Consider the following 15,121-nt stretch of genomic DNA (forward strand, 5'->3'; position numbering starts at 1 on the left):
ATTAATGTAATTAATCGTTTTTTTTTTTCTCAACGTCAAAGTATTAGAGAACGAATAGATCAAAACCAAGCGCTATTAATTATTACATAGTTATTAGGTTTTAGGTATATAATGTTACCTGATTAAGAATCATGTTTTCTATTTAAATACATAACCGAATTCAATAAAAAAAGTTTGAAAGCAAGCATTTTATTTGTTTACGTTACGTTGCAACATCGATTGCCCTTTGGCGGTTCGACCGAATATTTTTATGGGATTGCACAAGATGCATTAAATATTTTTTGATGTATAAATGTATTTATAAAAGAAATTATATATAGGTTAAGTAAAATTGTTATCTCATATGTATGACAGATTCTAATAATAACAGAAATGTACTTACATATGTACCTACTATATATCGTTAATAAAATAAAATAAGCCCATCCCGACAATAGTTTTTAATTACAAAAAAGCGTTCGCTGTAATATTACAAACATTCTTGATTTTTCATAAGCAGATTAATCTGCTTAATTATGTAAACATTCTCAAATATTGTACTTCGCTGGTCATTGAGAAATGAAACCACGTCGATTTCTTTTCTGGTAATTAAACTCTCGCAATATTTCTAGCGATTACGGTCATTAACTATAAAAGTTGTATAATTTTGTATGTGGGTCACGTTTGTGATGTGCTCGGAAAAACGAATTACTGAAGTCTTTACTAATTGAGAACATACATATACATAGATACTCATTTACTTGGTATAATATAAGAAATATGTTTTTTTTTATTATATTAATTAGACGAAGGTAACACATCAAATAATATGCTTAAAAATATTTATAACATACTGCTATATAACACACGTTTTTTTCTTTTTTTATAATCAACGTGTCTTTACGCACCGTTTCATGACCGCATTTCTATTTATTCAAAATTACGTAACTTCCTACTCTACTATCAATGAAATGTTTCAATATAATGTGAGCTGTATATGTTCCTACGTTACATATCACGTCGAATCAAGGTTGTTTAATTTCCTTTCATATTAGAATTTATTCTCAATATAAAGTTACATTAGTGTAAAATTTTAAATAACTGTTGTGTTTATGTTAGAGTAGGTATAGATAAGATATAAATAGTATACAGCAAGTATTTTTACCAAATAATGAGTAACAAATAATAACAGAACAATTTAAGTCACATACAATATTAATTACAAAACTCCCTGATCGCAATAATATTATACCAAGTATTTTACAAAATTATATTATTGTTTTGAAACACAATGAAACTGGTAATTAATTTCTACGGAATTAAAAACGCATTTAATGTATATTTTTAAATATAACCGTAAAATTATTGTCTGTGGTTCAAAGTAATTAAAATGCCACAGAGCAAGAGTACTTATTTTTTTTTTTTTTATCGCCCATCGTTTCAAATCAAACGTACCGGTCATAATAGCCACTGACGAAGCAAGATTAAAAAAAAATCCTAAAGGCGAAGGAACCTTTTCTAAAAGGTAATCGCTTTTTTATTTTTCTTAGAATGTAGAGACAAAGAGTTGAAGCAGCTGCCAAGATACAGCCGGCTGCTTAGACCGAGTGAACTATCGCTGATCGCGTCCATTTGATTTTTTATTGTCACCTGGATTGATCAAAAAGGTTTCATATGTTTGTAAACATATATTAATAATACCAATCAATCAATCAATCAACAGCCAATCGTTGTCCACTGCTGAACATAGGCCTCTCCCAAGGTGCGCCAAAGCTCCCTGTCCTCCGCCTTCCGCATCCAGTTGGTGCCCGCCACCTTCTTAAGGTCGTCGGTCCACCTGGCTGGAGGGCGCCCTACGCTGCGCTTGCCGATTCGCGGTCTTAGCACCCCCTGCCCTGCCGATACCGCGACCGCTACCTTGGTCGGGCCTAGCAATAATAATACCATACCATCGACATTTATATGTTAGTAGTGACTGTCATTCAAAAAATATTTAAAAATCTTCGATCATAGGTACGATAATTATATTATATATTTTTTTTCATTACTATATGTATTTTATCATTAAATTATCGTAAATATTTACATATGTTTTTAGAAAGATATTCTTATAGTCGAATTATTTAATATCCATCATCATCGAATTATCCATCATATCCAATCCATTTTGCTTTAAGTGTGGGTGTTTCATTGATAGTTTCCAGATTGAAATCGGTCAAAAATATTTAAGCAATGTTGCAATTGTTATATAAAAAAAATGACGTGTCAACTTAAACTATAAGAAATATACAACCAACTATACTGCTCTTGTCAATATATATATTATGAAGTATTCAGTTTCTGTTTTTAAGCATAATACTTTTTAAGATTATAAATCTGTTGCGTGCTCACAATAGATTTTATAGATTTCGTGTTCCATTTGACCTTCGAATAGAACATAGTAAGCAATTTGAAGATGTGTTTTCATTTCTGAAACATATTTTACTTATAATTTTTATTTATTTATAGGTCATTAATTATAATTTAATGGCTAAAGTAAACAAACTTTAGGCGTTAAATAATAAGTTGTACCCTAAAATGTATTATATTTTAAGTAAGCTCCCCTGAGAGCAAGGTAGCATGCGGTCACGGCTAGGTATCGTCGGAACATCACTTTATGATGAATTGAAATATATAATTTGTACACTTACATCAGTAGACAAATATTTGAGTAGCTTGTAGAAAATAATTTCGGACGAGAATATTTTTTTGTTTTGTACTTTTTAAAGAGCAATTTTTACCCGTTGTCGGATCTTTACTTTTTAATCTAAATTTTTTATTTTAATATAAATTTTATACATACCGCAATCACTATTTGGCAATAACGTATTAAGGATGTTGATACTTGTGTTAATTGCCTATACAAAATATTATATGTTAGAAGTTTAATTGTTTTAATAAATACATTAATTACTATTTTATTTTCGTTGAAATAAAAAATTTAACAATTTAAATTGATGTTATTTGTATAATTTTAACTATTGGAGGTTGTTTGACTAATTATATATCAGATTCATTGGGCTTACGTTACGTTTATTCAAAACGTGTTTGCTATTTTAGAGATTTATTTTATCTAGTTTATGTGATTAAACTATTTTATATCAGACGGAAATCACATGTGTCGTTATTACAGGTACACACAGCAAGCTCTTAAGTAAATTACTAAAACTTTAATCCATTTCTATGAAGATTTACTTACAAATTATATAATTTCATTGATCTGATTACATGATAGTTATAGGACAATAAATTAATAAAACGTTATACTTATCACTGTATTTAAAACCTGTATTTTTACTATCAAATTGTTGATTTGCAATTGCCTTATCGTGTGAAGGCGGCATGAGTTCTACATCATTTGCATGCAAATACAGCGGCGAAAGTACATTGTTCTAGGCGTTTACACTTACTTCAGTGTAAATTCAATAGTTACAAGGAAATATGTAGTCGGGTTCAACATTGACACGTACTAATGTTATCTATGATGCTACGTCTAAAATAACGCTTTGATACTTAAATTATTCAATGTTAATTGGTGTTCAATCGATACATATTTACAATTTCTTATCTTTACCATTTCCGAAACTGACGCATAGTGTGTTATTGCCGGAACTGACGCAATCGATTTATTAATTCAAAATCCTTGAAGGTCGTATGAATATGAATCGTATAATTAATATTAAAAGTAATGTTCTACAAAAATACAATCTATTGCAGATAAGTAAATAAGTCCAAACGAGTTGTAAAATTTAATAACGGCGACAAAGATCTATTTTAAGCAAATGATGTTAGGCGCCACATTCATTTTTCACTTACCTGTTGGGGCTTTAGAAAAAAAACAAATTTTAAAAGTCAACGATTTCTTCCGCCATGAACAAAGCAAACCTTTATGACTAAACTAACAGTGTCAATAATTTGAAAGAAATTGCAAATCTTTCGACACAATACTTTACTATTTTTACCCTCTCATTGTTAAATATATAATTATAATATAATTATTAATGTTTTACCGATTACTTTACCGATATCAAACATTGTAATTATTTAAATTTTGTCAAGTTTACATATGTTGAGAAACTTATTCTAAGCATTTGGCTATCTCTTTGTCTTTGATAAAATAATTATCCTTATACCAGCCGTGTGCCCGGTAGGATTTCCTACCGGCGACATGTCAGAAAAAGCATCCGCATTTTCTCAAATGTTAAAGGTTTTGCGAAACCTGCTCTCCTCTTAGCCTTTGGGCGCGATGATATAATTTCCGCGTCAACAAATAAAGACTAAAAAGACCACGGTACTTTCATATAAACTGTTATCCCCTATTTGATTATCCTTTAGGGAATTAGGTTTTAAAAAACCTATGTTACTACTCACCTACATAAAGTAAACATGTCCAAATAGTATGCTCATTGCATTCAGTTAGTGTTAGAATTTTACAATGAAGATTATTTAATTATCGCTATATTACATAATTGTATGCAGTGTTGTTCCGTTAGTATAGAATGGATTTTTTGATAAGTGCTTCCATCAATCGAGCACATAAGCGCCTTAAATGCCTAGTGGTGGTGGAGAACTTATCAATGATATAATGACAGTTATAATAATTTAAATATTATAAGTTTATTTTTTTGTGTTTACATGAAGTTGCTGTATTAATTATGACAAGTAAGTAAATATGTAATACGGCTATTGATTTTCGCATCATTCTTTACATAATGTACAATTCCGTAATTATCAAACGGTTTTGGTTTTTTTAATATAAAATACGATGTAACATTTTATATTACGTATTTTTAATAGTATTAATTATTACCAATTAAATTCTTAGAATTGATAACATAATAGTAACATTGACATGAGACGAAGGAAACATTAAGTAAAACGTAATTTACATGCCCTTTCGAATATCATATTAAATACGAAAAGTGTATTCTACTTTATAGTCTAAGCGATGATAGCCTGTAATGTATCCGGGCTATCTTATTTGTATTCTAATCCCTGAGACAGTACATTAATTGGTCTCAGGCGTATACGTTCCATATTAAAAAGGTGCTTTGACCTCTGATACGTGCAGAAATGTATTAGATACTACTAGTTTTTTCTTTAGTTCTCTAAAACTATTATTCTATTGATGTCCGTTATAAACGCAAACAGAATGTAATTACGTTTTTCGTATTCAATAAGTACATACTTGATTGTTCCTAATAATGGTACTGGTTTGTTAAGCAATCCATTTATAGATCAACAAATTAAGTTTATTATTAATTAAAGTAATTTTCTAAATATAAGTTGCTATGATTATATTTTAAACATCCGGGAACGCAGACATAAATACACTACAAATTAGGAAAACCGTTGAATAAAATATTTAAAAATTCAATAGACCATCTGAACATTAAATATTTCGCGAACATTTCGTGTTCTGATACGCTATCACGATTTTGACGCGCCTTTTTAAAAGTTATCTTGACGATTGATTAGGAAAAGATCCACATACTATTTGCCATTCTTTTGATTAATTATAATGGAATAAGAATATACAACAACACAAAACATAATGCCTAAAAAATGGACCAGTATTAGTATAATTTTCATTATGACCGGTCCTAATTTCATATTAAATTCAGTAGATAATTGTTTTTATTTTTTGAAATAGCTATTTTAATATTAATTATATTATATAAAATAGACTAATTGCACACTTAACACGTAATTGTCTTGAAGTGTCTTATTTGGATAACATAATGTTTAAAGTCGTTGACATATATATTTCAGTTTCTTTGACAATACAAAGAAACATGAAAATATTCGTCAGCATATATTTCTTAAATGTGTACATTATAATAATATGTAAAAGATCCTTATTTTGTAAATACGAGTGATTATATAATACGCCAAATATAGTATTGTTTTACTTATAAACAGTTCTGTATAACAAAGAAATTATGTTAATGTTTATGTGTTATTGCTTCAATCAAAAGGAAATATGTTAGAGCAATAGTTGATAAAACCGTTACCAATGATGTTATCATTTCAGAAACAATTATTTGAGTGTTGTAATCTCCATTATCACACCAAATCAGGGACATTTGTGATAAGTTGCCGTATTGTTAAAATAATTTGTTTTAAATTATTACTTGCTTTCTATCAATAGTTTATTGCTTACCATTGAATGTGTCGTATGCAGTGGGTTGATAATCTTCCCGGAACGTGTCCTGAGCATAGGCAGCTATTAAAGAACTTTTTCCCACTGCCCCATCACCAACTAACACACACTTAATCTTCTCCTTCTTCCCACCTTTCACTTTTCGTCTATCTTTGATTTGAAACATTCGATTTAAAGTCCTCCGACTTTTTTTATCCCGTACTGCCCACTCATTCACTTTATCACAGCAATTTAAGTCTGCAGACTCATCATCTCGTATCACAGGCCGACTGCTTTCTTCAGTCACTTCTGAATAATCATAATCGTCTTCATCCCGACGCGAAGGAGGGAACTGGCTAGGGCTGTGGACTCCGAATACAAAAGGCCCGTCTCTCTCCGGTAGACGGTTAGCAAACCCGTTTGCCGGCGTCGGGGGCTTTGCATACTGAACTGTAGGAGCTTGATACTGACTCGATAAATATTCCGCGGACGCGTGAGGGTCGAATCTAAACACTAACTCCGCTTCCCTACGGTCTAAATTTAACTCCGGAGCGGTTACTTTATCTTGAAAGTAACCGATCTTCTCCCGAGCTCTCGTCTCTTGAAGTCGTTTTTCGATTTCGACGTTCGAAGGTTTCCAACAGTCTGCCTTATATTCATAATGACACTTCGCTGGCATATTCCGAGGTGCTGGTAAGGGTCGTTGCGGACCATAGTCGCGAGGCGGCGCTCGTGGTGGTATCACCACAGGCTTTTGCGGTTCTGCAAGCAACGGTCGCCTCGCTGACAGGTTCGTGCTCCTGTTAAACATGATCCCCTCTAAGCTAGGAGACATTGGCACTGTCACGAGCGACTGATCAGAGGATTATTGAAGCGTGCGTTTGCGCACATAACTCGGAACAGCGATATAATCGCTCACGTGAAAGTCTCGTTGCTTACTGACGCGCGAAGTCTAAACGTACACACGATCGCCGTGAAAGGCAGAACACGACTAGCGCGGCTACTCGAAATGAGTCAGGCGCTCGACGGCGCGGTCCGCGGAGCTCCCCTCGCCCGATGAAATGACCTGTTGCTTATATTACCTGTTCAGGTATAAACGGTCGTTTTGCGATTTGACTGCAGCTGCTCCCGAGGAACAATGCATGTCACATGGCGTTGGCGACGCCAGCCGTCGTGGAAGGCGACTCATTCAACGAAAAGTCGGTACACGATGAATGAACACGACGTGTTTTGTTTACCTATGACCAAGGCTGCGTGACATACTATTATATCGGTGCAAAGTGTAGACACACAATGAATTTAAATTTGACTGTATGATTTATTTACCGAAATAATTGATTTATAACCACACATAGAACCAATTGTATGATTCTATGTAGGTCAGTCTACAATTTATGTGAAATATATAATAACTTAGTTACCCGATTGTGGAATAAAAAAGGATACCTATTGCTCTAATCATATCCTATATTATTTACATATCCTCAATTCAATATTAACTTGATCATTATTTACAATAAAATGTTTATAAAATATCGATATTATATGCATTAGTATTCCACCTTCATTATTTATGCTATTATTAATATGAATACAATAATAAATAAATAAATTTTTCTACGATTGACTTTCTTTACATATTTTTTCGATATTGTCATAGAGGATAGTATTGATATATATTTACATAATACGAAGTGATAAAATATATCATTTTGTATACTAATAAACGTTTTATTCAAAAAACATTCTATCTAACATTCGAAGGAAGAATACAAAGCATTGTTTAACTCTACAGAGATATAATATATGATACATTTATGGATCCGTTGTGAACGGGAATCGAGCCTACTTACCGTTGACGTCAAAGGTACATGTAACATGTGTCACTCATAACAAAACATTACACGGGGAAAACATTCCAAAATAAATATACTTTGATATGAATATTGTATTTAATCTTAAATTATTGTTTATAAATTACACAAAAATTATCAATCTATTTAAATTAAAAAATATTTTATTACATACTTTAATTGTATTAAAAACGTAACGAAATTCAAATTAATACTCGAACTGCTAATCTTTATTTGTTTTTCTGACATTAAATTGTATTATCGACAAATTATTGACTAAATAATGTGAAATTGTGAATGGTAGTATATTTTTTAGTCGCATACTATCAATTTTTACTACTAGCAATAACACATTACAAAATAGAGTGGTTATAAATACCACAAAGTTATTATAAATACCTAACCAAAAATCGATAACAAATTGCCACCATCGACTTTTGTATCATATCGACTTTTGTACTCATTGAAGTTTATGTGTTAATCAGTTTACGTTTGATATTATTTAAAATCTATTTCAATCAAGTATCCAGGCTCATAAAAGCACTTTTGAAATATATTTAATTTAATATGAAACTACCAACGATTTAAAATAACGAAATTCAGCTCTTTCTCATTCATCCAATTTATCTAGGTATATTAATTAAATACTATTAAATTATTAATTATTCTGTACGTAAATCACCAAATACTAACTCCATTAGCTATTTTTAAACGACTTCTAAAAACAAAGATTTTCTATACATGTTCGACTGATACATTTTTTATTTATTTATGCACACCGATACTTCGTCAATTATGAAGCGATTTGAAAAAATATATTTTTTAAAAACTATATAAGAAGTATTTTATCGAGTTTTATAAATAAATAATTTTTGGGCCAATAAATTATTAATGGGCCAAAATATCCGCGGAATCTAATAAAAACCGATACCATGCCCCAGTAAGGATGTACTGAATCTGCGAAGTCAATTCTCAAATTACAACTGGCTTACCAATGCCTTATTATATAAGTTTTAATTTTGTCAATTAATATTAAGAATATTTTATTCACTGCCGTAATCGAAGAATTCGAATGATTTTCATCTCATCGTTTTTGTACCGCATGTCAGAAAGCACATGTTGACAAAATTGACAATGACATAAAATGTCACTATAAAGTGAGAGAAGTTGAAAATGCGGAGTGAATGTGTATTTTAATAACAAACTACGAACTAAAATACCAATTTGTCTGAAATAATTTAGTATCATAAAGTTTTTATAAATACAGAAATAATAACATGGCTAAGTTTAAACTAAGTAAGTATTGGTTTATTTTATATTTTTGATTGGTGTGCTGTTATAGTTATAATTTTGCTTAAATATATTACAAAAAAGAAAAGCTACATTTAATGTAACGTTATATTTTAATAAGGGTATCTTCACTACATTATTGGGGTATTTTATACTTAAGGATCATCCTATACAAAAGTATAACAACCTAAAAATATAACAACCTAAAAAGGTTATTTTAGGTACTGACTTTTGCTTTACTATTATATTATAATATGTTTAACTATAATTATTTTTAATAGTTAATTTATCTCAAATATACTTTTATAATTTAATTGTCAAATATATTCCCTTTATTATTACAGAAAAACCATCTAAAAGGCAGCCAGCACGCCTTCGCTATAAAATAGAAAAAAAAGTTAGAGAGCACAATAGGAAAGTAAAAAAGGAAGCGAAAAAGAACCCTAAATCTAAGAAGTCAAAGCCTATTCAGGTACCAAATGTGTGTCCATTTAAGGAAGACATATTAAAAGAAGTTGAAGCAGTGAAGAAGCATAAAGAAGAAGAGAGACAAAAGAAAAAGGAACAAGCAAAATTAGACAAGCAAATTAAATTAGAGGAAAAAAAGAATAGTACTCTTAGTATGGACAAATTGGTAAGTAAATGAATTTACTTTTCTTCTATACAAATTTTTAAATTTTGTTTTTGCTTATATTTTAATGAGTTCATGATATAGTTCATGTTTAATATACTTTCCACAATTTATTTTGTTTTTAAATGAAAAAATAACATAAGTAGTTATTTTGCAGAAAGATATCAATTTGCTTTTTAGATATCAATTAAAATTAATTTTAATCTGTAAATCAATTTAATAATATAACATTCAATTTTAAGGTAGCAAATGCTCAAGCAAGAGGTAAAGTCCACGAAGCATTTAAAGACAATGACAATGGGAATGATGACATTCAATTTGGCAAGGATAGACAGCAGGAAAATTCTTTAAAAGCTTATTATAAGGAGTTTAAGAAAGTAATTTCGGAAGCTGAAGTTGTATTAGAAGTTGTGGATGCTAGAGACCCGTTAGGTGAATTTATATAACATAACTACATAATATTTCACAATTAAGCAGTATAATATGAATACGTATTTGTAACTGGGGACAAAAACATTGATTTAAATTCGCATGGATATACTATATGATATGCATAAACTTTTACTGCACTGAATGTAGCATTTGTGTTGGCAGCATATGTACAAGGCGTAGACTGAAAAGCAGCCTAACTGAGACTACGACCTTTTCATCAAATTGTTGTATTATATATATCATGATATTGTTAACTCTTTTTTTATGGTTTTGTACCTTAATTTTTTTGTCTTTGTTTCTTTTTGGTGAATAAAATTATTTATTATTATTATAATTCAATACATTAGACAATAGTGTATGTAATGATAAAGATAAAAGATAATGATTGATTTCCTGCCCAAAGAGTATCATAAAAAGAAAATAATCAAGTGCTAGTTCATATATGTATGTCTTGCTGCTCCAGGTTTGAGGTTACACATGTGACTTTATATCCATCATGTAAAGGTTTCCTCATGAATCTTGATGTATTCTTCCACTGTTGATTTAAACAAAAGAGCATGAATGGCCTCTTGGTTAGAACATGTGAATCTCAACCAATTATTGTGGTTTCCTAACTGAGCTATCAATTAATTTTCATATGCTTAATTTGAACGATTATATGATTGTTTAATTACAGTAAGGATGTGTTCAAAAAACTATAGTTGTCAAAACTATAATAATTAAATAGACTAAAGTAACCTAAAATTTCAGAAATAGTTACACAGAGCAAATAATTAGTACAGTTCATAATTTATTTTAATTTATATCATTTGTAAAAGTATATACAATATGTTGTTCAGAAATTAGGTAAATTTACTGGTGGTAGGGCTTTGTGCAAGCTCGTCTGGGTAGGTACCACCCACTCATCAGATATTCTACCGCAAAACAGCAATACTTGATATTGTTGTGTTCCGGTTTGAAGGGTGAGTGAGCCAGTGTAATTACAGGCACAAGGGACAAAAAATCTTAGTTCCCAAGGTTGGTGGCGCATTGGATATGTAAGCGATGGTTGACATTTCTTACAATGCCAATGTCTAAGAGCGTTGATGACCACTTACCATCAGGTGGCCCATATGCTCGTCCGCCTTCCTATTCTATAAAAAAAAAAAAAAAATATCTAAACAATAGAAACACCACTGAAAAATATGTTTTATTATATATAATATGTTGGGTTGTTACTATAAGATGGTTTTCTCTTTAATGTTTTAATATTTTTTGTTATTGTTCCTGTGGTTTAAAACATAGCATGCGTTTAATTATTACATATAAAATGTAAAATGTCCAGTAATTCTACATTACTCAAAAAGACATTCAATAAAAGTTTTTTTTGTAGACTTTTAATTTTTAGGAATAAAATACAAACAAAGGTATTATTTCAAGTTCAAGACATATAATAATATTTTTACACTTACAATATGTTGTTTTCATAATCAGGTACAAGGTGTGTTCAAGTTGAAGAAGCAGTTAGAGAGTCTGGCAAGAAGTTAGTTCTAGTCCTTAACAAAGCAGATTTAGTGCCACGGGAAAATCTCACGGCTTGGCTTAAGTATCTCCGTAGATCGGCACCAGCTGTTCCATTCAAAGCATCTACACAAGACCAGCAACACAATCTTGGCAGGAGAAAAATGAAACATATTGTCAAAGAAAAGGAAATGTCAAGTAAAAATATTATATTTGGAATATCAATCATGACGAAATAATTTAATTCTTAAATTATGTTACTTATACTATATTTTTCTTAAAATAAAATATTCTTAAAGAAATGATTAACTACATTATTGATAAGAGCAAACCAGATAAGATGCTGCAAGTAATAAAATAATAATGGAAATATTTCTATTTTTTCAGACTCAGCCTGTGTAGGAGCAGAGCTACTCATGAGTCTCTTGGGTAATTATTGCCGTAACAAAGGTATAAAGACATCTATAACAGTTGGTGTAGTTGGGTTGCCCAATGTCGGCAAGAGTTCTATAATAAACAGTCTGAACCGATCTAAAGCATGTAATGTAGGAAGCACTCCAGGAGTTACAAAGTATGTATAACAGTATTTTTTAATTTACCTATTAAAAAGTAGTACAATTTAATTATAAACTTTCATATTACAGACAAATGCAAACTGTCCAGCTGGATTCGAAGATCAAGATTCTGGACAGCCCTGGCATAGTATTTCACTCGGGCGCAGAGGGCGACGCGTCCGTGGCGCTGAAGAACGCTCTGCGAGTGGCAAGCCTCAAAGACCCAGTCACGCCTGCCACGGCCATATTGAAGAGAGCTCACAAACACACACTTGTAGCGCTCTACTGCATACCAGAGTTCAACACGCCACAAGTGAGTTTTATTTTTATTTGAGATTTTTTTTTTTGCCTCAAGCTTAGGTTTACTTGTGCCAACATTTGAATTACTATTATTAATTACGTACTTATTTAAAATCTCATGTGAGTAAAGTACTTTATGGATTTTTAAATTTGTTTAAGTTTGTCATTTTCTTAATTTATAAACCAATAGTTAAGAAAACATTTTCAGTTACAAATTAAGAATATGTGACTTGAAAAATAGGGTTCCTTTTGAAAAAATTACTTGCCAATTATGTTTCTGCGAAATATAAAGTTCCCAATTAATTGAGGTGAGTTAGTCCGAGCTGTTATTTAAGTTTTTTACCGGCTGGACGTTGGAAGTCGACATTTTCACATTCTCTGTCATTGGAGAGCATGCAAAGCTCTTGCAGCTAAACTCAAACCATATGAAAGGAAGAAAAAGTGTCTGTGTTTGCGGACACATGTCTGGCCAACATGCTTAACCATAATATTTCCTGTATATTTGATTAGTTATTACAAATAAACTTTTTATTTATTTATAGGAATTCTTCGCAAGTGTTGCATCGCGTATGGGTCGCTTCAAGAAAGGCGGTGTTCCTGACCAAGAAGCCGCTGCTAGAATATTACTTAACGATTGGAATACCGGAAAGGTAAAATAAAATGTAAAAAAAGCAGTGTTTGTGCGTTTGATCTCTAGCAATCACTAATTAGAAAGTAATTAATGGTTCGATTCTGGACCTCATCACTTTTTCATTGACAGTTTTGCTTTGAGTAAAGTAAAGCAAAAAAAAAAAAAATTACGCATACTATGTTATCATTTAGGTGCGGTATTACACGGAACCACCGGAGACGCCCCAATCAGAAGTCCACATTGATGCTAAGATAGTTTCAACATTGTCAGAAGACTTCGACGTTAATGCATTTGAAGCGATGGAAGCTGAGACAATCGACACACTTGGTGCTACTAATTCTGATGATGCTATTAAGGTAGAGAAAGTTATCTTGCAATTAATACATAGTGCAGTATAACTTAATATCTACTGATAAATACCTCTTTGGTTTTCCAAGGTGGATGGCATACTGTCCACAATTCAGTATTTTTATTTTTTAATATAGGCGGACGGGGCATATAAGATAGGTAGGCGACGCTCATAGACATTGGCGCCCTAACAAATATTCACCTTTCACCATTCCTTATAGCAGTATGGTATTCCCGTATTAATGTCACCGATATAAATCGCTAACCACCCACATGGTCTTGTTCGTTGCTAATCGAACGAATTAAGTAAAGTAAGTTCAGATAGTTATTGGGTTAGCATTAAACAAAAACTATTATAATATGTACAACCATAGCCATATTACTTGTCTATCCAAGGATTGACCAACTTAAGAACTAAACAAATTAAATAATACTAGTAATTATTATCCATACTTTCTTAATATTATTTTAAAATACCTAATTAACCTAAAAATCAAAAAAAAAACTGCCAAATGTGTCTCCATCAACCTGCAATAGAGAGTGTGATGGAATTTACATCACTCTTGGACATATACAGCCTGTTACTTTGCTAATATGACTACTACTAATTGAGTTTCAAGTTTAACTCCTATTCTAGTTCCCTTGAATTACGCAAAAATCGTTTATCAACAGTCATAACACACATTTGATTTGGACTTTACTTTTTGTCAGACCCGATTGTTGAGTTGCCAAACCTAAGTGCAACAGAGGTACTGTTTTTAAATATTTTCAAAAAGAAAACAATCATCTACTTCATTTATACTTTCTATGTAAAATCATGTAATGTGTTATTTTCTTAAATAGTTTATTGTTTTGATTGTTAAAAGAGATTGTAAGTCACATAATATAATCAATTTAAAGAATGTATACAATCAGTTATGTCAATTATTTGCATTCAAATTCTGTAATTTAAACGTATAAGCGTGTTTCGAAATATCGATGTACTTTTAAAATGTATAACATGATTTTTTTATGCAGATCACAAGCACAGGTCCGGTCAAAGCGGCAGAAGACGATATGCAAGTTGACGAAGACGAATCTGTTCTACTTCCTAAAAAAGTCATTGTTTCCAAAGTAGTCAACAAAACGCCAAAGGACTCTGGAGTGGATATTGTTATGGAAGGCAACACCAAACAGAATAAAATGAGGAAAATGCAATTCAAAAAAGATAAAAAGAAAAAGGCTAGAGATGAGAAGAAAGTAGTAGCTTTATCGGAAATGCTAGATCAAGCAATAGTTACTAGCGTTAAGAAAACATGATAATAAATGTCAATAATATTATAATTGTTAAGTGGCGATTTAAAAATAAAGAAAAAAAAACCTATATTTTGACTTTCAAAATTTACCAAAATAATTATACTTTTCTTAATGTTTTTCCCCGAC

The 15,121-nt window shown here is 31.1% G+C and overlaps 2 protein-coding genes across 2 annotated transcripts in view; one reads left to right on the forward strand and one right to left on the reverse strand.

Moving 5' to 3' along the window:
- Positions 1–7,348, reverse strand: part of LOC126768670 (uncharacterized) — a 39,393-nt gene extending 32,045 nt beyond the window's left edge. Inside the window, exon 1 of the mRNA XM_050486913.1 lies at positions 6,182–7,348. Within this exon, the coding sequence (XP_050342870.1) occupies positions 6,182–6,995 (814 nt within the window). The 5' untranslated portion in view covers positions 6,996–7,348. The remainder of the gene's footprint in view (positions 1–6,181) is intronic.
- Positions 7,349–9,168: 1,820 nt separating this feature from the next.
- Positions 9,169–15,064, forward strand: LOC126768648 (guanine nucleotide-binding protein-like 3 homolog). Its single transcript, XM_050486876.1, has 9 exons — positions 9,169–9,309; positions 9,648–9,937; positions 10,177–10,366; positions 11,840–12,064; positions 12,254–12,437; positions 12,511–12,733; positions 13,263–13,370; positions 13,543–13,707; positions 14,717–15,064. Exons 1-9 carry the CDS (start codon positions 9,291–9,293, stop codon positions 14,996–14,998), a joined length of 1,686 nt encoding a protein of 561 aa, XP_050342833.1. The 5' UTR covers positions 9,169–9,290; the 3' UTR covers positions 14,999–15,064.
- The last annotated feature ends 57 nt before the right edge of the window (positions 15,065–15,121 follow it).

The sequence above is a fragment of the Nymphalis io genome, chromosome 5, assembly GCF_905147045.1.
Source record: "Nymphalis io chromosome 5, ilAglIoxx1.1, whole genome shotgun sequence".
NCBI classification, from domain to species: domain Eukaryota; kingdom Metazoa; phylum Arthropoda; class Insecta; order Lepidoptera; family Nymphalidae; genus Nymphalis; species Nymphalis io.

Coding starts and splice junctions, on each gene's coding strand:
- LOC126768648 (XM_050486876.1), top strand. Junction 10,367..11,839: donor GGATGCTAGAGACCCGTTAG/GTGAATTTATAT, acceptor TTTCATAATCAG/GTACAAGGTGTGTTCAAGTT. Junction 12,065..12,253: donor CAAAGAAAAGGAAATGTCAA/GTAAAAATATTA, acceptor CTATTTTTTCAG/ACTCAGCCTGTGTAGGAGCA.